The sequence below is a fragment of the Rhipicephalus microplus genome, chromosome X (genome assembly GCF_043290135.1).
Source record: "Rhipicephalus microplus isolate Deutch F79 chromosome X, USDA_Rmic, whole genome shotgun sequence".
Taxonomy (NCBI): Eukaryota; Metazoa; Arthropoda; class Arachnida; order Ixodida; family Ixodidae; genus Rhipicephalus; species Rhipicephalus microplus.
In genome coordinates, this window is record NC_134710.1 from 434,410,991 (window position 1) to 434,438,124 (window position 27,134).

Below are 27,134 nucleotides of genomic sequence, written 5' to 3' on the forward strand. Positions count from 1 at the left end.
CTAATCATCGCTCGAACGCACCGTATTTTGTACTTGTTACATAATTAAAAATCGACCATGCTATCACTGAGGCTCACGCGAGCTCCGGTATACACTTCACTTTTCGCGTTCTACGAGTAGTATTAACAAAATAATCTCAAACCACGAAGTTTTCCCAGCGTTGTGACGCAATGTGTGCTGAGCCTTTATAAGTTTTTTTTGTGCGTGCAGTCACAATACGTAAAAATGAAACTAATACGTTTGGCAATATGATTGTGAGAGACGCTGTGTAGTAAAGGCCTGCTGAAATTTGGACCATCCGATGTTTTTTTTAGTGCAGCGAAATCACAAAGTAAACAGGTATCCAGTTTTTTGGAGCCATCAAAATGGTACCGCCGCGGCTGGGATTGGACACGCGACCTGGAGCGTTGTACTGCTCCATTGTAGGGGCGAGTCAATCAAACAATAAGCATGCAAGAAAGAGAATTGCGTATGAAAACTATGCACCAGTCTATTGAACAACACGTCATACAATTACCAAAAAATATCGGGCAGAAAAAGAGCAGTCAAAAAAACAGCATAGATCTCGTGGCAAAGCCAAATGTTTATTATGAATCATCGCTGTGACAACTCGGATAAACTACAGTGAAGATGTGATCTGGGTGAGTTTGTAGACATCCTTATGAGCAGCAACCATCCAAGAAGCTATGCAAAGAGGAGATAAGTGCACCAAACTATGGCTGGACTGACAACAGCATCTGTCCAGTGGTTATGCTTGCTGCAATAAGAAGTCCCTCCACTGTGATTTGTGTTTTGGCTAGTAAACTGAAGATTATTTTACCTAAAACGTAAGCAGAGCATATTTACTACAACAGACGTTATAACGTGTAAAGTGTCTTTATAACTGACAATGAATAACATTAGATAACCAACATTAACAAAAAAAATGACTAGATGCCTTGAAAGTGTTCAGTAGTTTTAGGGGAAAACACGCAAACAGGACACAGAATGGCAGGCGAGTATCGTGTTTGGTAACAGTATACGGCACCCAAAGCTATGAAGCGATAAATTCAGCCCTAATCTTTGCGATTCAAGTGTAGTTTTTAGAGTACGCACTTTCAACACGAACAGTAACGACAGCACTTTTATGAATAACAGTAATATGCATTGCAGTATATATAGTTCCTCATCTCCATAAAATACTTCATATTCCGAGACTGATGCGACACAAAGCTGCAAAAGTTGCAAAATATGTGACTTTTCTTGGCACGTCTCTTTTTAGGGCGCGTTCTTTTCTTTGGAGGCACATTTTAGGAACACAATCATCCCGGCACTTACGTTTGTTTTTCATTGACAACATATGTAATTAAAGAATACAAAGGTTGTCTACAAAAAACAGAATCTTCAAATACATATGTTAATGAAAACCAAACGTGAACGTCGGCTTGATTATATTCGTAAAACGTCCCTTGAAAGACTAAAGAACGCACCCTAAAAACATACGTGCCCAAAAAAATCACATATTTTGGAACTTTTGTAGCTTTGTGTCGTACCGGTCTGGGAATATGAAGTATTATATAGAGATGATGTACTATACTGCAATGCATATTGCTGATATTCATCTTTTTTGGGCCACGTCAGTCACTGGGATCGCCATCTCGCCTGAGGGAAATGTATAATGAACTACTAATGTAATTTGAATTTCCAAGTTCAACTGAAAATGGCACCAAGTCACGCTTAGAACCAGTTATTTCACGACGAGCGCATAACTTAGGCAACAAGGATGTGTCAAGATGTTGACCACAAGTAGTGTCTTGCAGATGTGCGCATTGTAGCAAAGGTGCGCAGCCCACGTCCACGTCGTATCTCAGCCTCCGAAGTTCGCTGGAACCACTAGAAGTCACAAAAGCTCCAATATCGGGTAAGTCATCAGGTACACTAATGGTGTTGTCGACTTCTACTCGGAACTCAACTAGAGAGGGTATACTCATGGCCACTTCAATTATTTTTACGATCCTGGAACAAAAAAATTTCCAGAGTTATAGAAACACTGATTCCTGTCTTGTAATACACAAATTTGTAAATTAATTCCCTGAAATCATTTGAATAGTGTAAATAATTCATAGGCAGGGCAACAAATGTGCATGTCAAAATAACGTGGTTCTTGTACCACGGTGAAATAACGTGATACTTGACCTATGAAAAAGAAACATGAATGGAACCAAACTTCGTAAACTATGATTCGCATGAGCAGAGCTAAGCACTTGTATCCACAAGACAAATTCCTAATGTCACACGCTCTTTGTCGTGAAAAAGTTTCCGTGGCTGAAGTTCTTGCACGCGTCACCAAAAAATACACGCCTGAACCAGATGGAACAATCGTGAGTGTATTGGAACGTTGTGATCAGGTAGTTCGCAGAGTGTCTGTGGTTGAGTTTAGGATTTGACTAATGTGAGGAGCAGGCATAATACCGATAGATTAGTTGACGCGTGTACATGTTCCAGCCGTTTTGCCCACACGTCTGGTTATGGTTAAGTGACTAGCGGTCTCCACACTATCACCATTGCTAGAATTTCATTTTCCAGGCAGAGCTTCATCCACTAAAGTGCCGCGTTTTCAGCGGATGATAGTTACATTATTCACTGATGGAAACACGCGTCTATACTTGAAATTCCTCACTAAACTCGTTGTTTAAATATATAATCATGCTCTTTTCCACTTGGTCACAAAGAAAGAACAAAAGAGGAGGTACCTGCTATCGTTGAGTCGTGGTGAATCATTCTGTATGAGATGTTCTGGGCAAATGTGCTCACGAAGGTCCATATCATCGTAATCAGGGAGATTATAAGTCTGTATTTCCGTCTCATCGGGATTCCTCAACCTAAACAGGTGACACACGAAGGGAAGCATAAAATCTCTGTACGGTGCTGTATATGCGGACACTTCAACATCGATCCGTGCTTTCCCACTTCGCAAAGTGATGCTCTGGTAGAAGAGCCCAGGTGACCGTCTGACCGCCGATATGCAAAGAGTCAGGTCAGAAATGCAAGAATGAAAGATCAGAAGCGCCCTCGTGAAAGTCTCCCATTCCTTGAGATGATCTGCAAGCAACAGTGAAGCATCGGTATTTATCCCAAGCACAGTGATTTTTTTCTACATTCACGTGTATATTTCATGCTCTCGCAAACTCTGGAAGACAGCTTTGGCTTAATGACAATTGAATACCCTTAGATTTTTGCATTAGAAAAAGTTGTCTGATTCAGGAGCACTTAACCTTGCCTCTGTGTCACTTTGCTGTATGCAGTCACAAATACCAAAGAAAGCTAAGGAAACAATTGAAAATGTCTTATTGATCGAGGTGCCTAAAGGCGAGCTTCGGCAATTTTTTAGATCAATGATTCTCAAATAAGTTCGCGGGGTGCGGTCCTTTGCACATTTCCGTCATTTTTGTCAAAATACATCCTGAGAGATGCACTGATTGTTTGCAAATAAATTTTAAAGTTTGGCTCAAAACGTTCACCTGGCATGCCAGAATTATTGACAACACTGTCTGTGACGTCACGTTTGGCATATCAACGTAAGTGACGCAGCCGATGGCATCGCCGACTTTGGCCGCTGCAGCGCTTCCTGCTCTGAGCACAACGCGAAGGCGGTGGTGTTGGGCACGGAAAAGCTTTTTTCCTTTGTCTGTGGTGTTTGACCGGCTCCGCTCGGTGCGCTCGCGTCTGCCCCGAGTTCCCCATCGTCCCAGCTTATACAGTTTTCATACACCACACCGGGGTTACAAAAACACGACTTCCGGTTTCCACCAAATGTGCGACTCCAGCTGAGCGCTCGCCACCTAGCGGCCGTGCCTGAAACAAGTGCTGACTGGCTCAACTTTGAAAAGAGATATGTTACCAGGTCGTGCGTGCTGAGAAGCGGCCACTTAGTTTCTTTTTTTAGGTCACACGCGCGATCCCGAAAAAAAGAGCACGTGATTTCCAAACACCATCGCAGTGCGTGGCATTGTGGTGGAATGATGGCGCCGTATCATTCAATCACCTTCCGACTGATGCAAAAGACGCGCGACGGTGAACGGCCCAAATCAGAAACTAACGCATTCGAAAAAGTGTGACTGACACTAAGGTATTTTGTTCTAATTCGCATGCGACGGCTTCACTATCTTCAGTGAGTACACCATAATTACGCCTATGGGCTTTATTATCAATATTCGGGCGTCTCAAAGCGTGGAGTATAGTTTCGTTTATATAAACCAGCGCATAGGAAAAGTTGTTGCGTTACGTGTGCGAGTATTTATCGCATATTCTCGCTTCCTGTGCAAGTCGAATGCGTTCTCAAATCAGGCTGCGGTAGATTCCTCCCACCCCCAAGCATGTATTTTTTTGTTTCGCATGTGAACACTTACACGAAGAGATTCGGGTGCATGTGTAAGAAGCCCAGGCGGTCAAAATTTCTTGAGCTCTCTACTACGGCGTCTCTCATAATGATATGGTCATTTTGGAACGTTAATCCCCACATATCAATCAATCAATTGACGCACACAAAAGGGCACATTTAGACACCAACACGCGTGAGTACATGTATGTTCATGCCTGTATAATCACTTCCGTGCATTCTTAGGGTGCATAGTGTGTGTGCATACGTCTGCTCTGAATATCAACTGTTGCCAACACGAACAAGGATGTTCGGAAGCACATGAACTTATTCATTAGAAATTTATTAACATATATGGATCAGCGAAATAACAGAAAGGAGCCCGCCTAGTACAATTGAAACTACAATTTGTCCTATCTCAAGATACGCTGGCCCAGATATAGAACCGTTCTGTGTTGAAGGGAATGACCTGCGTATTCAGCTTTTGTCAGGACAACGGAACTCAATGACATACAACAATCGACAGTTCGAATTACAGCACATAGTTACCTCGAAAACTGTCAAGACGTTCCCTGTAGCAGTGCAGCAATGCAGGGCCAACGTGTTACCTTTCAAGGAGGTCTGCTACACATGAGCATTTGCCTTCTTCAACCGCGAGCTCACTAGAAAGGTTCTTCAACTTTTAAAAAATTAATGTGGTTTGCCCAGAAAACTTGATGTTTAGGCGCACAGCGCCACTATTTCCGCTGTTTCACCAAGTGAAATTCTTTATGCTGATGAAAACGAGGTGGTCTGCGGCCAGCATCCGTTCGCCTTCGACGAAGCAACGTGATCCGACGCCAAAATCAACTAACAACACCAAATGAAAATGCCGCCTGGACCCCGTTCAGCGCAGCCATTTTTGTTTTTTCGATCAGTGTTTCCAGCACACGCAGCGTTTTCTGGAATCACGAATAGTTTGTCTTACGCAGGCAGTATTCTCGGTTGTGTTTCACTATTGTGTTTTCTTGCAGACTAAAAAAAATTTAGAATTTGCTGCGCATGTCAGCTATCGAGCTTGTATCAAAAGTGTCTAAGGAACAAGCATCATCACCATGTCTTGGTCGAAAAAGTACCTGCGTTGGCCTTTAACATGACCTTTTGGCTTTAATAAGTCTTTTGTTGGCGTAGAAAAATTGTGAGCCCCAGCCTGTCAAAGACTATGCAAGAATGTCCAAATTTCAGCACCACAACCACAGCTGGTGAACTAATGTTCTACTGGTTATAGTACATCTGGTAGAAGCGCGGGCTCCGTCGAAGGACGGCGCTGATCAGCAACATTGTGGGATAAGCGACGGCGCATGCAGGAAGTTTTCTCCAGACCCCACGTCTTACCAAAAACTTTAAAGGCTCAACTCTCAGTAATAAATAAGTACTTGCAATTAGGCGATAAATTCTTGAACGCTTCGGGGTTCACGGGTCATTGTTTGAAAGCTTACAGCAGGGCTTCTTGCATGAACGACTTGATGGCCCTTTTGCAAGTTTCCACATCTCGGGCTTGCAGTATTGCACAAGCATTGGCATGCTCAGCAAGCCCATGGTATACTTTTAGACTTGGCGAAAGCATTCGATGAGGTACCACATCAACAATTGCTACTAAAACTCTCTTTGGCTAATGTACACCCCAACATCTTAAGATGGATCGAAGCATTCTTTCATAACCGCTCACAGTTTGTCTTTATTAACAACCGCTCATCTGAATCCCTGCAAGTAACTTCCGGAGTTCCACAAGGATCTGTTCTCTGGCCTCTTCTCTTCTTAATATATATTAACGATCTGCCTGCTCATGTAACCTGTTATATTCGCATGTTTTCGGATGATTGTGTCATATACAAAAGAATTATTAATACATCTCACCAAAATTCTCTTCAGGAAAATATTAATGGTGTGATAGCTGGGTAATGACACTAAACCCAAATAAATGCAAAGTTGTGACCTTCTTCCGCTGACGTAACCCTCTGGCTTATTTATACGCAATCAATAACATGCCATTAGAAGCTGCGTCCTCTTACAAATACCTTTATGTTACCATAACTAGTGATTTGCCTTGGAACGCACATATTACTAACGTCATCTCATCTTCTAATAAGACACTCGGTTTCTTTAAACGCCACCTAAAGCAAGCTCCTAATCATGTAAAATAACTAGCCTACCAAACCATAATCCTCCCTAAGCTCAAATACGCATGCGCAGAATGGAGCGCCCACCAAACATATTTAATCAACGCTCTCGAATCTGTACAAAGCCGTGCTGCAAGGTTCATACATTCTGTATTCATATCATGTCAGCGTGTCGTCTTTGCGAAATGAATTAGGACTACCGACACTTGCTAATCGTCGCCGTGTATCACCCCTATCTTTTTCATAAGTTATATCATTGTTTGCTTAATCAACCACCATACATTATTCCCGCTGGCCGAACGTCACATCGAACTCCGCACATGAACCAAGTGGGCCGCCCCCGTACTTGTACTGCACCTTTTTCAGCTTCTTTCTTTTTCCGCACAGCCACAGATTGGAACAGCCTGCCCCACGAAATTGCCGCCCTAACCAGCGCACCCACATTCACACAAAAAATATCCGACTAATTTGCAGAATAAAAACTACTGGATGTCGTTTTCATCATTCCGATCGTTGTATACATTGCAGAGTCATGTACCCATATTACTCATGCCGTGTTTAATAATGCTTATACACATGTTCCTTCCGACTATTGTATAATGAACATATGCAAACCCACCCCTTATGTAATGCCCATGTTGGGCTTTTAAGGTAATAAAAAGAAATGAAATGAAATACGCACAGTCCAAAGGCATAAAATGTATTTCACAATAACCGTCATGAAAACCACTCACGCTGACTTACGCTCCCACGTTCAAATGCACGTACATACCCCATAAAGTGGCCGGGTGGGTAACCGCCGTGATAGGTCACTTAGTAGAGCATCGGACGCGTTATTCAAAGATTGCAGGTTTGGTCTCTGCCCCCGGCAAGTCATCTTTTCATCCACTTCTTTTTTTTTCACACTTACATCATTGACATCCCCCATCGTTACCATTACAATGTTGGTTAGGTGTTCTTATTGCTTGAACAAACGAATAAATGTTCAGAGCAATAATTAAAGAAGCGCAACGTCTGCCTGCTTTAATTTAATTTTTTTTCGCAACGCGCAGCCACTTGCAACACATTTTCGTGCGTTTCGCAAGCGTTCCTACTCTCGCAATTCGCTCATCGTGCAGACAACGCTCCTTACAGTGAAAGCAATTTATTGCCACCTTTTAGAGCTCATTCAGCCCAATTATGCACCAGCGTCTAACTAAATATTCATGTGGCACTGATTGATGATACCGTTATAGTATCGAGTCCGTACTAATGTCGCTGCTTTCATGCTCGGAATCAAATTGAAGAAAAAGCTCGGCCGGGGCCCATTCGAAATAACTGGCACCGATGAAGGACCGAGAACGCCGACACACCACCGCTAACATATCGGGGGCTCGTGCCGCTTCAGGCGCATCATGTAACGCTGACTTTGTGTGGCATGACACACTTATGCGTGTGCGGCATGTGATCATGTCGCTGGCATGCCGAAACGCGTAGGGAATGAATTTGGCTTGCGCAGGCTACATGGGGCAAACGGCAACGGCTCCCAGCACGCCTCCTGGAATCATTGTGTCGCGCAGTTTCAAAGCATTTCTTGCCGCATCTTCTAATGGATCATATAGAAAATATTCTTCTGGCATAACGTTTTTTATGGGGAGCACAGCAAATTGCCGTGCCTAAACAGAACTCGTTATGTCACCTCGTGAGGAGCCCTGCAACGCTTTTCCAGTAACAATTTATTGGTTTCACTGAAGGAAACTAATGCCTGATGAATTAACCACAGCATTTTTTAGAATCCATCAAGTACGAGCGGAGTTAACACTGATGCGTGGTATGCTGTAAATTCTTTCTCCTCTCTCGTCCCTACGATAGCATTGTAAGGTAGGCAGAGAAGCAAGGCGCAGGTGAAGGCAAGTCGCACGTACCTCATGACCTCAAGAACTTTTTTCTCAAATACACGTTTTTTCAGTGCAATGACGCGCACGTGCGCACTAGAGTGCCTTGATGTGCTCATTCGCCTAGGCACTCTATAGCACGCACGGGCCCGTGACAGCCTCCCGAGGCGGCTGCAGAGACTACCAAGCGCAGCATGCTCAAATTAGCATTGACGTAGAACTCGAGTCTATGACGCAATAATTTCTGGGTGTGTAACATAATTTGTCATGAGAGGAAAAGGAAACTTTAGTTGACTGTAAATTTATTTGAAATTTGAGGCCGTGTGGTGCGCTATAATATGTTCTCGGGAGCTTCAACTACTTATCAGTCGTGTTTTCCGTCCATGCACAAAAACTGTTGCTGGGCTCCTTTAACTGTGCACCCGTGGCAGGGAAGGCCGGCTTGGACTTCAGCAATGACAGTGTGCAACATTTACACTAGTCTGGTATCCCTATTTTTTTAGACAGCACGTGCCAGTTTAGGAACCCTGCAAGTAAAGGTCGCAAACAGGCACTTTTGCTTCCAGCTGCTTAAAGGCAACGTTGTGAAACATCGGTAAAAACAACAAGAAATAATTGCTGCCGAACCGAATTCAGCAGTGCTGGCTTGCGAAGAGTTTGCTTCAGTGCATATTGAGTATTCGCCGACAGACGTGAACACTTGTGTGAACATTATGCACGGTGAAAAGAGGACCCGCCCAGTCACTGTTATCAACGACATCACTTCACACGGGTTTTTGGTAATTTTACGCAATGACAGGTCACCTTCTAGTTCACAGCACTCGTCTAACGAAGCGGTCCGCGATGTAATGCAGTGTTGCGCACTAGTCCATCACTCTGGCTTGACCTGTGCAGCATTATAAATATTGGTCACCGTAACATAGGGGGCACAACAATCGAAAAGATGGCCTCCGGCGTGTGGCATGTAATCACGCTTTTCGATTGAGAATGGCAAATAAGGAAACAATAGTCACAAGCGTCCGTCCCACCACATTGGCAGCTGAAACATGATGGGTCAGGCGATTAATTCAAATGGATCAACAAGAACGCGGTACGTTCCGACGATGGTTTAGCATCCTCTATTTTCAAGAAAGTTTGACAATAAAAGATTGTTCTGAGGCGGATATTCTGAGATGAGCAATCAGCAATCTTAACGAGAAAGTTTGTTGTTTCTGTTGAGAAAAAATTTAAGAGGTGCTGCCTCAAATATTTCCAGAGTTTGACAAGCCGAATGTGTTATGTGATCATGAAGCACGCCATAGTGAAGGTTCTACAACTTCTGACCATCTGGCACCCTTTAAAGTTCACCGACATCCCACAGTACATGGGCGTGTAGCCTCTCGCCCTCATTTAAACGTGACCTTCGTAGCCATTGTACATTCTTCAAAGAAAAAATGTCTTACACTGCAACACATAACCAACGTCCCTCTACTGAAGTTGGTTGAGCAAGCCATTGGGAAGCTTCAGATTGACAAAAAAGCTCTCCGGCCGTGAATGTTAGGCATCATTAGGATAGAGAACTGCACCCGTTGTGCTGGCTGATTCGGGTACCATGGAGCTTCAGGCAATACAATTCAGGAAACTTGTGAGCTGAAGCAGCTTACTGAATATTTGAAAGCTAGTTGGGGAATATATGTGTCAGTTCTTTGCACCTGCGATTCAAGTGGTCTGATGACTTCGGGCAATATTTGAAAGAGTAGATAATCAAGGGCTACAACTAAACTTAATTTTGAGGCGATAGGTTTTTCACGTAATTTACATGCAGTTATAGATACCCATATTCAAATTTTAAGGGCTACAGTCAAAGTGATTGCGTCCGGCATGTCCGAAACGCGACCACACTCTTACATAAGAATAGAACTACACCTGTGATAAGGAAGTGACCAAATGTACATGAAGGTGTGTCGAAGCCATATATTGTCGGGAATGGAAGTAAGCCATATAGGAATATCTTGTGCTACCAGTTTCGGTACCTCATTTAGGTAAAAGGTCATGAGCGCACCGGAACCATGTCTTGTAAATCAAGCTGCACATGACACGCGTGTCATGAGTTTGGCGTAACAACTTTTGACTTACTTTCAATGTTCACTTGTTTTGCCATAGTAATAGAAAATGTTAAAAATGTACAGCGCCATCTGTCAATGATCCCGTAAGTTCGATCCGTCATGTCCTGTTAGTAAGGAAAACGAAACCAGTCGCATATACCAGTACTTGCGGTGCAACTTGCTTAATCTTCGTTCACCAATGACTTCGCATCCCTTCTTACACTGTTTAGGCAACGAGAAAGCCTCGAAAACACCGGGAAAAGGGTAGGAATAATCTTTTTAGTAATTAGGAGCAACATAAACAACGGAAAACATACCAACGCGCACTTATATTGTCAACAACCTCGGCACCTTCGGAAGAGACCAGCACGCGCTAAAGCACTCTACAACCCTATTTCTTATTTCTCTGTGCAATTTAATTACTCGGATACACCTATATATTACAACATATTCATTTTAAAACACACAGCCGACATTGCACCCACGCGAACAACATGGTTAATCAACATAGCTTATCGGTGTTGCTGATCGGCGGAAGCAAGGACCTATTTACACGTGCATAAGCAGTTTAATAGTCGCTGCCGCTAGCGTCCGCTGTAAATCGGAGCCGCCACACGAGACGAGATCGCAAAAATCACACAACCACTTCTCCACAAGCTTCGCAAGGCAGTGTGCATTCACTTTCCGTGCACCGAAATGAATAGTCAACACACCACATCTGCTCTTTGCCTTACACCTTCCACATTAATATTTTTTAGGAGCGAAGCGCCTGAGGTCCGCACTCCGCCGTCGCTCTCGAAGCTTCCAGCACTGGTGAAACGCGCCTACCAAAACAACAGGTGGGCGCTGCCGGCGCAGCTGGTGCGCAGAAGGTACGTACTGCGCCACTGCACCGCTCACTGACTCACTCAGTCATTGCTACCACGAAGCGCAGCAGATGCTTTGCCATCCCTACTTCCTTAGGATCAGGCGCATAGAGATTAGCATCTCATTTCCAACGATTTCCACTCATCGCTTGTGTTCGGACACGGAACAAGTGCTAGTCTTCTTTAGGAGCAGTTCTCCTGAAGCCTGCCCTCTGCCATACCCCTTGCCCCCATCGAAGCTCTCTGCACCGGGGCGCCGGCAGAGCTCGCCGACTAAAACAGGCGCGCGCTACCGGTGCAGTGGGAGCGCATGCGAAATGGCAGATAGCTGTGCCACGCGCGCCGCACACTCACTCGCAAGACCGGGCTAGACTGCACCTGTTCGCTCGGTCTTTACGGCGTTCACGTTGGGTGTAGTACGTGCCTGTCCCTGCTGTTTTGAGAGGGGCGCTGCAACCCTCACCTTCTTGAGCTAGACTGTTTGAGCTAGAGCTTGCTAAGACACGGGACAAGTCACCGCGAAAAATAAGACAAACCCAAAAGTTGGTGGGATGAGGAAGTTAAGAAAGCCATAGCAAAACGTCAGGAAGCCTCAAGGGAACACAGACATGCTAAGCAGTGGGGTGAACCGACAGATGATGTTGAAAGAAAATGGGAAATCTTTCTAAGCTGTAGAAGAGATACATCCCTTCTGATCAATGAATATATTGGAAGAAAGGGAGCTCAGTGGCTGGCAGAATTATATAAAAAAGATACAAAGGCAGCTGCGAAAATTTGGAACCATCTAAATTACCTAAGCAATGAGACGAGCCTAGATCAGAGGTTTATAAATACAGCTCAAGGTCCTAGGCTAGAAGGGGACGAAGCTATTGAATGTATAAGAACAACGGTGACAAAAAAATTTCAACAAAGAAGTGCTTTATGCAACACAATATACAAAGATGAATAAAGTGGCGCAATGACTCCCAACGAGAGTGGGAAAGGGCTGAGAAAAGGGTTCCTAGTAGTACATCAACTGTTCCAGGTGGCATTCCAATTATGCTGATAAAGACATTAGGTTCGAAGTCTTTGCACGCTTTGAGAAAGGCAGTGAGCAAAATAATAATCGATGGTGAAGTTCCCGATCGACGGAAACTTAGCAGAATGAGCATGATCTATAAAGGAAAGGGGGACAAAGCTGACATAAACAACTACCGTCCTATAACAGTGACATTGGTGGTTTACAGGCTGGCGATGCAGATTATAAAGGAAAGACTGCAGGCATGGATAGAGGATGAGGAAGTGCTGGGGGAACTGCAGAATGGGTTTCGGAAACACATGAGGTAGGAAGACAATGTGTTTTCACGGACGCGGTGCATCGAAATAGCAGAAAAGGAAGACTGGCCCCTGTGGCTAGCATTTTTGGGTATCAAGAGAGCGTGCGATAGCGTGGTTCAAGAGGAATTGTGGGAAATGCTCGACACACCAGGCGTGAAAGATGTAGTCACTAATCTTTTAAATGATATTTATAAAGGTAACAAGGTAGTTATAAAGTGGGAAAAAACAGGTATCCAAGCCTGCAGAGGTAAAACGGGGGCTAAGGAAGGGGTCTTGCCTGGAACCCTTTTTATTCATGATGTACCTACAAGGATTAGAGGCCAAATTAGAGGGAAGCGAACTGGGCTTCAACCTCTCTTTCGTCAAACAAGGAAAACTCATTGAACAGACACCACCAGCATTGATGTATGGAGATGATATAGTGCTAATGGCCAACAACAAGGAAGATTTGCTGAGATTGGTGGACATCTGTGGTAATGAGGGAGATAGGTTTGATTTTAGGTTCAGTAAGGAAAAATCAGCAGTCATGATTTTCAATGACAACGAAGGTAGTGAGCTTAGAGTACAGGAGGTCGCGCTAGAGATAACAGATAAATACAAATATCTGGGCGTATGGATAAGCAATGGGGCCGAGTACCTAAGGAAACACGAAATATACGTGATGACGAAAGGTATTAGGAATGCAGCGGTAATGAAAAACAGGGCACGGTGGAGTTACAATAAGTATGATGTTGTGAGAGGAATATGGAAATGGGTCATGGTTCCTAGTCTTACGATCGGCAATGCGGTCTTGTGCATGAGATCAGAAGCTCAAGCAAGATTAGAAATTAAGCAACGTGGAATAGGTAGGCTTGCCTCAGGAGCTGACGGGAATACACCAAATCATGAACTACAAGGTGATATGGGATGGACATCATTTGAGGGCAGGGAAGCTAGCAGCAATATAAATTGTGAGAAGGGATTGAGAGAAATGGGGGAGAAGCGTTGGGCTATGAAGGTATTCGGCTACTTGTACATGAAGAATGTCGATACAAAATGGAAGAAGCGAACCAGAAAATTGATTGGTAAATACATAGAAAAGAGCAGGGGGCCAAACCAAAAAGAATTATCGGTTAGGAAGAATGTGAAGGAAGCTGAGACCGATATGTGGAGAATCGACATGATTAAGAAGTCCGCACTAGAGATCTATCGAACATTTAAGCACGAAATTGTCATGGAAAGGATCTGTGATAATACTCGGGGTAGTTCTCTACTGTTTGAGGCCAGAACGGGAGTATCGCGAACCGAGACATATCGGGCCAAATACGAAGGAGTAGACGCGGTATGCAGTGTGTGTGGAAAGGAAGAAGAAAGTGCCGAACACTTGATAATGTTCTGTAAAGGGCTTCACCCTATAGTTCAGGATGATGGCGCAGAGTTGATGGCGCAAAGCACTGGGGTTTAGGGACAGGGAGGGCAAAATAGACATTAAGCGGGTAGAATTAACTAGAAGGAGGTTATCTGATTGGTGGTTAAAGTCAAGGCACGAGTGAAAATTAAGACCTTCACTGCAAAGTACGAACACTCAACCTCACTATATAAAGGGAAAAAATATGTTAGTTTTTTAATTACGTATTACGGCTTGGTGTCGCTAGCCTCCGCCCGATCTAAAGGGTACAGCCATATCCATCTATCCATGCATCTTCCACCGCTCCATGCAGCACACGCAACCCTGACACATGAGTTCAGCCGCGTTCTCCACTCACCGCGCATTGAAAATTGAATGAATGAATGAAGGAGTGAATAAATGTTGTTTATTACATAATCTATTTACAGGTAACAAACACTTGTCCGACCTATAGCTAAAGGTTAGTTGAAGGTCTGATAAAAGATTACCTATAGAGATATCCTTGCACAGCAGGGAAAAAATAAAATAATGGTAATATTTCAAGTACAGAAAACTTTAAGTATATTTATCATATCAATAATAAATATTTAGTAAAAAAACAAGTTGCTTATATGTTGAAGGTGCACAAATGGTTTATGGCATTGCTCATACCTGATGTTGCTGCTCTTGGACCTATATACCTCTGAAATGTTCACTTTGCTGGCAGTGCCACAAGCCCCGAAGTGCGCGTATAATCGTAGCCTTTTGTGACAGAAAGCGCATTCACACACCCCTTACAAGTTCGTCTGGGTACGCTAAATACTTTCTCCCGTCATATTCTATTTGATGCAAAAGAAACACGGCCTTTTTTTCTCCTTTCTGTGCATCTGTTGTGATCTTAACACGTGCGTAGTGCTTGCTTTCGTGATAATATTGGGACGCCTTTTTCTCTTCATTCAGCAACTGCTGCAACTTCTCGAATATTGAAGGATAGTGTGACAGTTGGCAACGCAATCGTCCTATCGTAGTCTTGTATCGACCCGTGCGATGAGCGTCGCTGTTTATTGTTGGTCAGCTTTTCGCTTGCTTGATGTTTGACGCAGAAGCGAAGCTCGTCAAGCAGTATTTTCGCCACGCTTCTATGCACTTTAAATTACGTAGGAAGAATAGTGCTCGGAAAGAGTAGGCGCGGAGTCTGGAATAACTTTTCTGATGCGTAACGGACGCACATATTCTTCATCGCGCAAGTGTCTGATGCATACGACTGTCTTTGCACACTTGTCGTTGACTATGAGGTTGTCTACAGCAATATTGTTTTGTCACTTGCCGCACAGCTCAGTATTGTTTGGGAATTGGTGAGAAGGAACACTGGGCTTTTTCTCGAAACGGGACTTGCAATACGTAACCACGGCGATCGAGTGGCCGTGACGGAACATGGCAATACACCTTCACACAGCTAATAATGGTTCATGTGCGTAATGCGCGTACTGAAGGTTCTACGATTTCCTTCTAAACTCGAGAAATCATTGTAGACTGAACACTGACAAATAACCGAATGAAATGCAGCCGTGATGGGCAAATCCTACAATAAAGCAAGTCACAAGCCACACTAGGGGTAAAAGAAAATGGACAACAACCTGCTTGTATCACTAAGCGACAAAAGAATTCATACAGATGTTTTTGAAAAAAAGAGCTGAACTACTTGCAAAAAGTTTTATTTTTGTCAGTTTCTATTTTTAAACATGTTTTTTTAAGAACTCGACGGATAGCGCTGAACTGATTTGCACCAAGTTTTAGTGCCTTGCAAGCGTAAACAGCTGTGTTCTTCGTTCGCATTTTTCATAGACGTGGCTTGCAATACAAAGTAATGCAAAGGACTTCGGATCTGCAGAATCAATATTTTCAGGTGGTGTTAACACCTTGACAATGCTCACAACCAGTTTCTGTGCATGCCGTACAAAGAGGTTATTCTGCAGCAAGGGTCATCTCTTCTTTTTACTCTGTTTCTCCCTATACGCAATTTTTTTAGTTATTAGATATACAAAACAAATACGCGTTTCAAAGAGCTGTCAGGCGGCAGACCACAATTTTTTGCCATGAAAACCACTCCACTTGTATTTAAAAAATAAAAGAAAATAGAAAACAGCCAGCAAAGTGAAGGCGCGCTCGTCATTATGTGAGCTACTTTTCTTAATTGCGATGGCTTTGCCCAACGAGACCAAGGGCCGAAGGTATTTGGTGCCCTCTGCTAGCAGAACAGGTGCATCATCCTTTATCTATCCCTATGATCACTGCCAGAGCATTATGCCTCCTGAATTATGCCTCGCATTAGCCGATTCTTCTGCATTTTCACTCAGTTTAGGCTTGTATTATCCACAACCACTTCCATACCTACATTCAGCGGAACGCCATCTGGTAATATTCGTTTTCTAGGTAGACGATCCTTCCTCCATTACTGGTTTATTTATTATTACCCCTCCCCCCCTTCGTTGAGAATCCACATTCCATGGTTTCAAATCGACAAACTCCCTTGTGCCTTGTGCGTGGCGCAGAAGACGCAAGGTCAGGGTCGCTGCGCTCCTACCACCTATGGGTGGCGAAAGATATTCAGAAACTCTCCCATTGTATTCATGACGGGTGAGAAGGCCATAAAAAAAGCGCGCGCAGGTGCAGTCTAACCCAGCCGTGTCACTCGCTCACTCATTCGGGACCAAGTGCAGCAGACGCTCCCTACGCACTCCACTCCACTGCCCACCCTACCACCTGCATGAAAGCCGGCAGTGTGATCAGATGTATAGCAGCTTGCGTCCTGTTTCTAAGGAGGTTCGCTCATCGGTTATATTTGCATATTTTACTGCTAGTTTTCCTTCTGCTTTCTTTAGTCAGCATGTGCTGCGAACACAGAGCGCTCAGTAACGGAGCCGTACAAGCTTATTTTGGTCATTCTATGAAAGAACTCATTTGTACAGTAGAACGCTGTACTCAACTTTCCGCTTATCACCGACACTTTCATGTTTTTATTCTGTTTGCGATAGCGCGCGGAGCGTGATAAATGACGCTTACGTGGCATGCAAAAGCAAAGAGCACGATATTAGATGCGAAGCAGCACTTTGAGTAGCCTTTGTAACGCTGTCCACCGACCACACCGGGCTCCCCCATGGCCGCAGGTGTTTGGGCAGAGCGAAGTAGCTCACGCCTTCCCTCGCCGTGCGCGCGCGCGCTGACGTCACACTCTCCCTGGCCTGTCACCGCTCACCACGTGTCATTTCGCACGCTTCACTCTCTCCACCGCTCACATTGTTTGAGCGCACATCAAGCAAACCAACTTCCTGCTATGAAACTTCAGGAAACTCAGCCCGCCTCCCCTGTGTTTGCGTTTCAAACAAACGTTTACTTTAGTAAACGCGACACCGAGTTTCCCTTCAAACCGTACTTCCAGCACCCAAGTCGACCCCCGTTTCAACCTGGTCAACACCATTCGCACCACTGCTTCTTCGCATTCATATTCATTCCATCAAGGTTCCCTTTTTGGAGATGGTCCATCACTTTAAGATGCCAAGCAGCTCTTTGACTAACCTATGTAACGCTGTGGCTCTTTCTGCACCACTACACTCTCCGCATGTTTTGGAGCGGGCCCAGGTACGTCACGCCCTCCTAGCAGCGCGTGGTGACGTACCTCTTCCTCGCCTGCCACATGCCTGCCGCGTGTCAGCTCTCTCTCACTTCACCCTCTCCACCACAAACAACGCTCCAGCCCATGCACTCCTCACGTGGCCATCATCTCACTCGTTCCACCTCTCTCCATCTGCTTACGCATTTACGCCGACGGGCGAGACGCTATTGTGGCATGCTTCCCACTAGTGTGCGCGTACCTTTCCTGGCTGTCGCCGGCATTGCGGGGGTCAGCGAAGCCAGTCGTGTTCGCGAATGGCGACGTCAACACCAGTGATGCGCGAGCCAGGGAAGCCAAACACAAGCGCCAGCAGAGGGCGAGAAGCGACACGAAAAAGGTGCGAGTCTAGAACGCCGATCGCATTCGAGAATACAGATGACGTGCGGGTAACACCGACGAGACGTGAGCCAAGAAAGCCGAACGCAAGAACGATATACACCAAGTTTCGCTTCAAACCGTTCTTCCAGCACCAACATCGGCACCCATTCTAACCGAGTGAACTCCGTGCACCCCACTGCTGCTTCAAATCTCATCAGGGTTTTTTTCAGGAAGATGGTCCATAGTATTTTTAGAAAAATAGGTCAATGTACGCACACGTATAGCGTTCAAGAAAACCAGTCCGACAGCACTCAATTCACGGAATAGATATGACGTCCAGGAAAAATGTGTGTATTGAAACTGCGTTACACGGGACGCTTTATCCTCATATATTTGATACGCTCAATGAATATTTTCTTTTGGTTTGCGACACCCCGTTATTGCACGTGTTTATGTCATGTTTATTTTGAAAAAATACGACCCGCGCTTATGCGGAGGGTTCAAAGGCGCCTGTAGATAAAAAAATGAGTCGAGGAATGCAGCACGGCGTTCCACATGTCGCGCGTAAAGAACATACTTTAGATATCTGAAGCCTGGTGTTATATTTGTAGTGCTGATTTACAATGCAGATGTTGGGTTCCACAGGGTCCTATGAGAAACTTAGGAAATGCATTTTTTCTGCATTAAAGACTTTTCTGGAACGCCTACCTCAGATCATAGGCATATATGCTCTTAGGGAAAAGCTGTTCGGCTTTGAGAAACGATACGCCTCATGCAGCTGCTGTCTGGATGAGTCCTAAAGCATGCAGAACCCCAATATTGCGTTCTCGTAAATTAGTGGCAGCAGAGCAAGGTTCTGACCATTTCGCACTGGATAACAAAATAGAAAACCGTGCTTTGCTCGTTCCGTAAGCTCACCAATGAGAATGGTTCTACCTCTCTGTGACGCATCTCTGCGGAAACGTTCCGAAATGAACATGACGTTCGTCTTAAGTGTTTCCAGGGCACCAACTGATTTCAATATCCTCTATAGTCAATCAATCAATGTTTTTTTTATTAGCATCAGAAGTGTACATTGTGAGTAAGTATGCAGGAGGAGGTCCCAAGGTAGTAAACCGCAAGCGGGACCTCCTATGTTATTACAATGAAAAAGCTAAAATATGAATAACGAAAGAGCAAGTCACGGAACATTTCCAACTTTTTTTTCTACAAACAAAGCAAGATAATAAAACTTAACGAAATCTAGCAGTTATACGTTTAATAGAGACTTTTTCAATTTCCTTTTAAAAACATGAATGTGCATTAAGTCTTTCACATCATGTGATAAAGAATTTCATAATGAAATTGATGAAAAATCAATGCTCATTTTTTCATAATTAGTGCGAACTTCAGAATATAACAGGTTATGGGCGACCGCGAATCTAGTATTATTAGAATTATCCAACAAGGTAATAGGAAAGATGTCGATAGTGAGGGTACGGTGGAAAATTTTGAAAAACAAAACACACACATTGTAAACCTACATTTAGGAGATCGATAATACGTCAAGCTGGCGAAAAATCTCATGTGATGGCGCTTGACTTGAAGAAAAAGTTATGAGTCGAATTGCTTGTTTTTGCAATACCTTTGATGGCCAAATGTGCACCAAATAAGAATTACCCCATGATGTATTGCAATAACTGAGATGACTGTGTATGAATGCATAATACAATGCCTTCAGATTCGCGTATATGTACTTAACGAAGCAGCTGAAAAACCACGAAAATAGTGGCATCTAATTGATTTGTATGTGGGGTTAAACGTCCCAAACAAACATATTACTAGGAGAGACGCCATTGTTGAGGGCTCCATAAATTTCGACCACCCGGGGTCCTTTAACGCGCACCCAAATCTCAGCAAACGGGTAGTGGCATCTAAATCATTTATTTCAGACTTGCTTTCTATTATTTTCATGTCACGGTCTCTCACTCATGTTTTTATTGCCATGTTTTGCTACACCGATTTCGTATGCATGTCATTAACGAAACAAACAGCAAAGAAAAATTCAGAGATAGATAGATAGATAGATAGATAGATAGATAGATAGATAGATAGATAGATAGATAGATAGATAGATAGATAGATAGATAGATAGATAGATAGATAGATAGATAGATAGATAGATAGATAGATAGATAGATAGATAGATAGATAGATAGATAGATAGATAGAGATTGATATATAGATAGAGATAGATAGAGATGGATACTCACGAAGTTGAAGGAATTCACTTAGAAATGCTCCGCACTTAGAAATATTCCCCACAGGGACGCAAACATCTTGCTGTTGTGGTGTAAACTTCAGCGCATCAAGACGACACACAAAAGAGGAACTCGAGACAAGCGCTTGTCGTGCTCCTGCGTGTCGGTTCATGCGCAGCATTTCCCACCGTGAAGCTGTATCACGCTGCTGCAGTCTTGTTCTCGATGCAATTGTGCAAACATTATTAACGGCAGGCGTTATTTTGAGTAACATCTGCCATGCGTCTAAAACAATACTTATAGATGAAAGTACCTACGTGAGTCTTCGGTGGTACCCGGCAAAGCAATGGCGCCTTGATTTTCGGCAAGCGCCAGCTCGATGTTGCAGCCATTTTTAAATACTTTCATGTCCCGAGGAATGTGCACAGTTTCGGTTGATAGCTCTCGGTAGTCGATTCCCATCTTTCGTGCACGCAATGCAACCACGGATGGCAAAGCATCGCCTCCGGTATATGTATGCATCTTCTCACAGACAACATGAGCGTCACCTTTTGGTGTCTCCGGGGTCAAATCCTCCCGGCTGGACATTCCAGAAGATCTACCGGAGCCCACTGCCAGCACACAATCTGCGCCCTAGAGAAGCAATGTGTTTCATATATTTTATTTTACCGGAATAGTAAATGGAACTCAGAACAGTGAGGAGAACCTAGTTAACAGTGTTTGTAGACAGATCCACATTGTCTTTCAACATTGGCAATATATGGGAAGCATTTCGTAGCGTACTGCAAGCACTTTTGGAATCTGTCTGCGTATCTATCTATCCATCTACCTATTTATCTAGCCGCCTATATCTGGGTGCTCTTATGATCACTCCCTTAAAGGGGCCTTCCAACACTTTTCAACCACCCATTTTTTACTCGTGGACTGCATAGACTGACGTGATAGCGGCAGGCAGTACGACGTTATTCAATTTAAAAAATTCAAAATACAAGAAAAAACAATGCCTACTCTCTGTTCGAATTTCGCGGGGTTACAGACCACATTTAACTCCCTGCTGTGACGTTGCAGAGGGCCTCCAATGACATGGGCTGAAAGCTCTTACGTAGAGGAAGCTCGTACACCATTGTTGCCTGTTCAGTCAAATGTGTTTATGACGCTGTTGCTATAGCAACAGTCAACGTGGTGCCTGACCACACCGTTTTGTTTACGCGTTCGACCAGCTGGGTGAAGCTAGAAGAAATGAGCCTCCCCGACTTGTCAGAACTCGATCAGGTCCTTTCGCTTCGCAGCGAGGCTTTACGCGTCCTATGATAGGCTGCACTCATCGTCGTCATTTCCGCCCGGGTAGTTCTAGCACGTGTCACTGTGCGCCGACATGGTCGGCAGCAATGAGGTGATTTTATTGCACGATTAAAATTATAAATGATTTGATATCGGTGTGTGGACCTATGCTAAAATTATCTCCGGCCATCGGTCTACGCAAAACATACAAAAAATAGGTGCTTGAAAAGTTTTGGAGGGCCCCTTTAAAATGGGGTACATAAAAATTAGTACGGGAGAATAAGATGCTTCATCAAAGATGACTCGCTGGTCATGACAAGAATAATGTCACAATCTCATGGCATACGTCGTCAAACACTTCCCAAAAACAGTGGCACGTACCCAAAGGCGGGTATGTGCCACAGGTGATAGACATGTTATACCTATCCAGAAACGGCGTGAACACACATAGGCAACTATAATGCTTGAGCGTTAAGAAAAAGCTGTCATAAGCAGCGTTTACCGGACAAGTGGAAACAATAAATGTCATTGTCCATCAGGAATCGAACCAAAGCATTTTGTGTGGCAATTAAGCATTTTACAACGGAGCCACGCCAGGCCTAGCTCTTTTTTTTTCATATTGACCGTATAGTTCGTGTAACTTCAATCGTGGTTGCAGTAGTGAATATGCGATTTTATTAACACTACATATGTACTCCCATGATACAGCTGTTATGTCGGGTTAACGTAATTCTAGTCAGGTGCCATCCACTGAAGTCGATTTGTGTAATAGTGTTGAGGGCTACCATGTTAGCACGCACCAGAGCAAACAGCAGCGCTTCATATCAGTATACCACACCTGGTGTTGCTAATATTCACCTTGCTGTTGGCATCATTACGTAACTGTAGACTACTGCTAATATAAAACATATGCGGCTGTTTTACCTGTGCGCGTGCGTGGATTTCTACATACGTTTAGCGTCACTTCATAATGCCTTTCACATCTGCATGATTCGCAAAAAATATCGATTTCCGAAGTGCGTGAGATCTGCTATTTTTTTTTCATTCATGACATCTGGGAGTTTAATGGCGGATGGTGGAGCGATTAGCTCAAGGACACCTGCATGTCCCGAGTTTTCAGAGAATACTTCAGTCACAAGTTCAGAAGAGAAAGAATGGCAAAGATTAGGTAGGGAAGTTAACCAGGCTCCAACCATTTCGCTACTCTGCACCGAGGTAGGAGTAAGTGGGAGGCAAGGAATAGAGAAGAAAAGAAAGACAAACTAATACGATAGCGCGCACAGAAGCGCGTGTTGCGCGCATGCCCAATAGGACAAATTTGCGCACACTCCCCACCGTATTGACAACCCCTCCAGCGTGAAGTGCACTGCAAGCTCTGGGTACTTTAGAGCAAGTCCTTGCAAGCATTCTGCAACATAATAGATTGCAGTGTACTCCATGTAAAACAGTCGAAGTCGATCGGTACGATGATAATGATATGTGAGGTTTAACGTCCCAAAACCACCATATGATGATTAGAGACACCGTACTGGAGAGCTCCGGAAATTTCGACGACCTGAGCACACAGGCCTACACCACTTCCGCCTCAATCGGAAATGCAGCCGCCGCCACCGAGATTCGAACCCGCGACCTGCGGGTCAGCAGCCGAGTACCTTAGCCACTAGACCACCGCGGCGGGGCTGCTTAGGTGGCCTAGTTGGCTCCCGAATTTACCGGCAGAACACCGCAGAAAAAGGGAAGAAGAACACACAGGAGTGAGCACTGACTATCAACTAGTTTCTTAAGTGGAAAGGCAAGGATTATCGAGGCAGGCGAAAAACAAAAAAAAATAAAAAGCGAAAACACAAATGCTGCCATGTGCCTCAGCTGGCCGGCATAATCGTCAGTATGAATAAGCGTTTAAAACATGTAATCGAATACACGAGCACAAAAGGGCGAAAAGTACCATGGCATAACTGTAGGTAAAACCGGACTCCGAAAGGCAACAACCACCCAGAAGCGATTTGTAAAAAATGTGTGCACGTAGCTATCAACAAGACTAGAAAACTACAAGAAAAATAATAAACAGAAAACAAAGCCACGTGATAAAGTAGCATGACCAAATTGGGGCTCTAGGCTACTAATTTATTTTTGAAATAATGCTACCGAGGCATACTAACACATACTGAGCCCCTTTTGTTAATTATGTACTCGATGTGCATTGCATAAAAACAGAGTTCCAGGGACGACCAGTTTATGAAAGCCCGACGCTTTTCTTGCTGCATGTTTTCCGTGTTACAGTGTGTATGCTGTTTTTGGCATCCAATAACGCAGTGCAGTATTAGTTGAGTAACCATTGCCTTTATTTATAGTGAAACGGTGTAAAGTTGTAGGATTCACTCTATTTTTGTGGCACACACCCGTTCATGGTGAACCATGACTACATGACACACCATGACGACCTCAGATGCCGACAAGTAGAGCAAAGGGGCTCAGAACCTAATAGCCACCAGGTGGTGAGAGGAATTTATATAATAAGGATTGTTGCTAGTCTCCTGTAGAGCAACTAAACGTTATGCATGCACTGCCGCGGTGGTCTAGTGGCTAAGGTACTCAGCTGCTGACCCGCAGGTCGCGGGAGCGAATTCCGGCTGCGGCGGCTGCATTTGCGATGAAGGCGGCAATGTTGTAGGCCCGTGGGCTAAGATTTGGGTGCATGTTATAAAACCCCATGTGGTCAAAATTTGCGGAGCCTTCCACTACGGCGTCAGTTATAATCATATGGTGGTTTTGGGACGTTGAACCCCGCACATCAAGCAACATTATGCATGACATAAGTGGTACAGGAAAGGTTGGAAAATAAGCGCCACTGCGTATGTATAGCCTCGGCTGGGAGCTCAGGGAATTGCACCGAATGCGGATGGGGGGCGGAAGGTGTCATTGGATGGACATCATTCCAGGGCAGCTAAGGAACCTTACAGCAAGATATAATTTGAGGAGCAATGAGCAGAAATGGGGGAAAAGTGGAGGGCTAAAAACAGGAGGAAAGCGGCACAATGTAAAAAAAAGCCAAGCATAAACTTGTGAAGTAAATGCTTACACAACAGCAAAAAACAAAGAGAATATTCATTGGTTCAGAAAACGGTAAAGAATTAAGGGGCCCGAATAAATTAGAGCGTTTACGAAATCAGCACTGAGAAATGTTACTACAAAAAGGATGAAGCGAACAAAAAAATGTGAAATATATACTGAGAGAACCACGGGAGACTCGGACAAAAAATTATTCGCTCAGAAAAAAGGTAAACGAAGTGAGGGACCTGTATAAAATAGGAATTTTCACAAAACTAGCACTGTAAAAGTGCAGAAGTGTTAAGAGGATAATGCCAAAGAAAAAAAATCTACGATAACTGTGGGAGTAGGCCTTGTCTGAAGCCAAGGCGAAAGTATGACGAATGAAGACGCCCCGAGCCCAATACGTACGTGCTCAGTATGAGCTACACCAGTAAAACGCTTAGCAAAGCGCTTTTTAAGCTTACACAGCGGCGCTGATCTTGATGCGTTTTTAAGTTATCGTGGGACGGTTTGTTTGTTTTTGCAGGTGTCCATCCATTCGCCCCGCCGCGGTGGTCTAGTAGCTAAGGTTCTCGGCTGCTGACCGCAGGTCGCGGGATCGAATCCCGGCTGCGGCGGCTGCATTTCCGATGGAGGCGGAAATGTTGTAGGCCCGTGTGCTCAGATTTGGGTGCACGTTAAAGAACCCCAGGTGGTCGAAATTCCCGGAGCCCTCCACTACGGCGTCTCTCATAATCATATGGTGGTTTTGGGACGTTCAACCCCACATATCATTCATCATCAGGTGTCTATCAATTCAACTTGTTGTCACACTCGCTCTCATTTTGCTCTGCAATGATATCAGCTTAGCAAATGGCAACCTTGAAGGTGAGAGCGAGCGAGTGGGGATTATACGATGTTCATATAACTGAAAAGTCACAGTTTCGTCCTTGAACAATAAGTTCGATAGCAACAAATGTGAATTTCACGTGAAGGTTGGCAAGCAGATTGAAACTTGCAGAGCGCTGCTAACGCATATATGAAGCACGAAAACACCTTCACAGCTCGACACTTGAGCGCTGGTCAAATAAAAACAACGCACGGAACGTACTCACAGGCACAGATGAACGCGAACTAACAAGTGTCACTTCGCTGTGTGTTAAATGCGTGCTCTTTTTGCTAACGGGGCTGAGCAGCCAGCTAAGTGACCTTTATGCGCCCGATAACTACGGCGTTATTCTTCCGCTGAAAGCCCAAGTAAACCGAAGGCATACGACACTCCCCCACCGCAAGATAAGCGCTCGCACGTGTGAGCGCTTTTCCCCAACGCCTCGGGGCAATGTACTCGTACGGAGATGAGCGCGCATCGCCGTCACGACGTCAAAGTGACGTCAAAGTTAAGGGGCAAACAAACCGGTATGGGGCAAACAAAACAGCAGACGCTCCGCGGCGTGCTCTCAGCGCTGGTTCGCTTCTGCGTGGACCTACAGTCCCGGCGTAAACATAACGCGTATTGTATGGTTTGCATGCAGTAAAATGTTGCGAGTACACCTTTCCAAGACTATTCGTGCGTGGCAGGCCCAAGTGCGGCATGCTGAAATACTTCGTGGAGTGTTTTTGTGCAACAACGCAGAAAGCACCGGTACGAGGCGTAATCAAAATCATTCAGCCCCTGAATCATCGCATTTGAACTCACCCGGCAGTGACTTACGTGTTCTGCCCGCCGTAATGCCTTTTTTTTCTCTCTTAGCCAGATTTCCGATCTACGGGCCGATTAGCAGTTCTTTGCTCGTATGCAACGTGAGTGTGGCAATGCACGATTCTGAGAGCTTGCTTCGTAGCTATTCCGTGCAACGCCAGCCTAGTACTTGACGTACTTCATGTCTATAAGAAGGCGCCACTGTATTGTAGACGCGATCGTACACGTAAAGTGTGTAATTCCAGTGCGCACACAACACGCAGTGAGCGCCCACTCTACAATGCATACACACTTAGTTCGATAACACGAAAAGTTTCTCCTTTTGTATAAACGGCACAACTTCTAAAAACGCGCCACGATGCATACAGCACTAAAAACGAAAGTCAGAATGTGTTCTCAGTTGACACATTGAGTAAGTACCACGGCCCGTACAGCTGAGAGCTCTGAATGCAAATACCATGGCATTATTGATGAACAGTGAAGCGAACATACGTGAAAAGCGCCATTAGGTACATCCGGCTGTGCACGCGATTCGCACTGAGTATACACTACATCTGGGAATCGCACAGCTTTCCTAAAAAACGCGCAAAAGAAGCAGCACTCGTGAATTGACTCGCCGCTGGGAGCGACCACCTACCACTCCGCCGGCGCTGCTTCCAAGGCCTCTGAGATGGCTGCGGCGCTGCTCGCCGGAAATCACGAAGTGTTTATCTGCTTCTCCGCGAGGAGCTTTTCGATGCTGTGGCTTCACCAATATGACGCCATGCCCTCTACTTAATTTTTCTTTCCTGCTAGGACCAGGTCAAATTTCACAGCTGCGCGCACGCCGACACAAGTGGCTGACGCGAGAACTAGTGGCGCTGCCATTCC

The 27,134-nt window shown here is 44.6% G+C and overlaps 1 protein-coding gene across 2 annotated transcripts; it reads right to left on the reverse strand.

The window, feature by feature from the left end:
- Positions 1–563: 563 nt before the first annotated feature.
- On the reverse strand, positions 564–27,051 carry LOC142776580 (uncharacterized). 2 transcript variants are annotated; one of them, XM_075880480.1, is made up of 4 exons: positions 26,902–27,051; positions 20,572–20,887; positions 2,733–3,081; positions 564–1,995 (listed from the first exon to the last, which is right to left on the reverse strand). In XM_075880480.1, exons 2-4 carry the CDS (start codon positions 20,840–20,842, stop codon positions 1,617–1,619), a joined length of 999 nt encoding a protein of 332 aa, XP_075736595.1. In that variant the 5' UTR covers positions 20,843–20,887; positions 26,902–27,051; the 3' UTR covers positions 564–1,616. The 2 variants fall into 2 exon arrangements, with proteins under 2 accessions (XP_075736595.1, XP_075736596.1); XM_075880481.1 differs by lacking the exon at positions 26,902–27,051 and adding an exon at positions 25,681–25,817.
- Between the last annotated feature and the right edge of the window lie 83 nt (positions 27,052–27,134).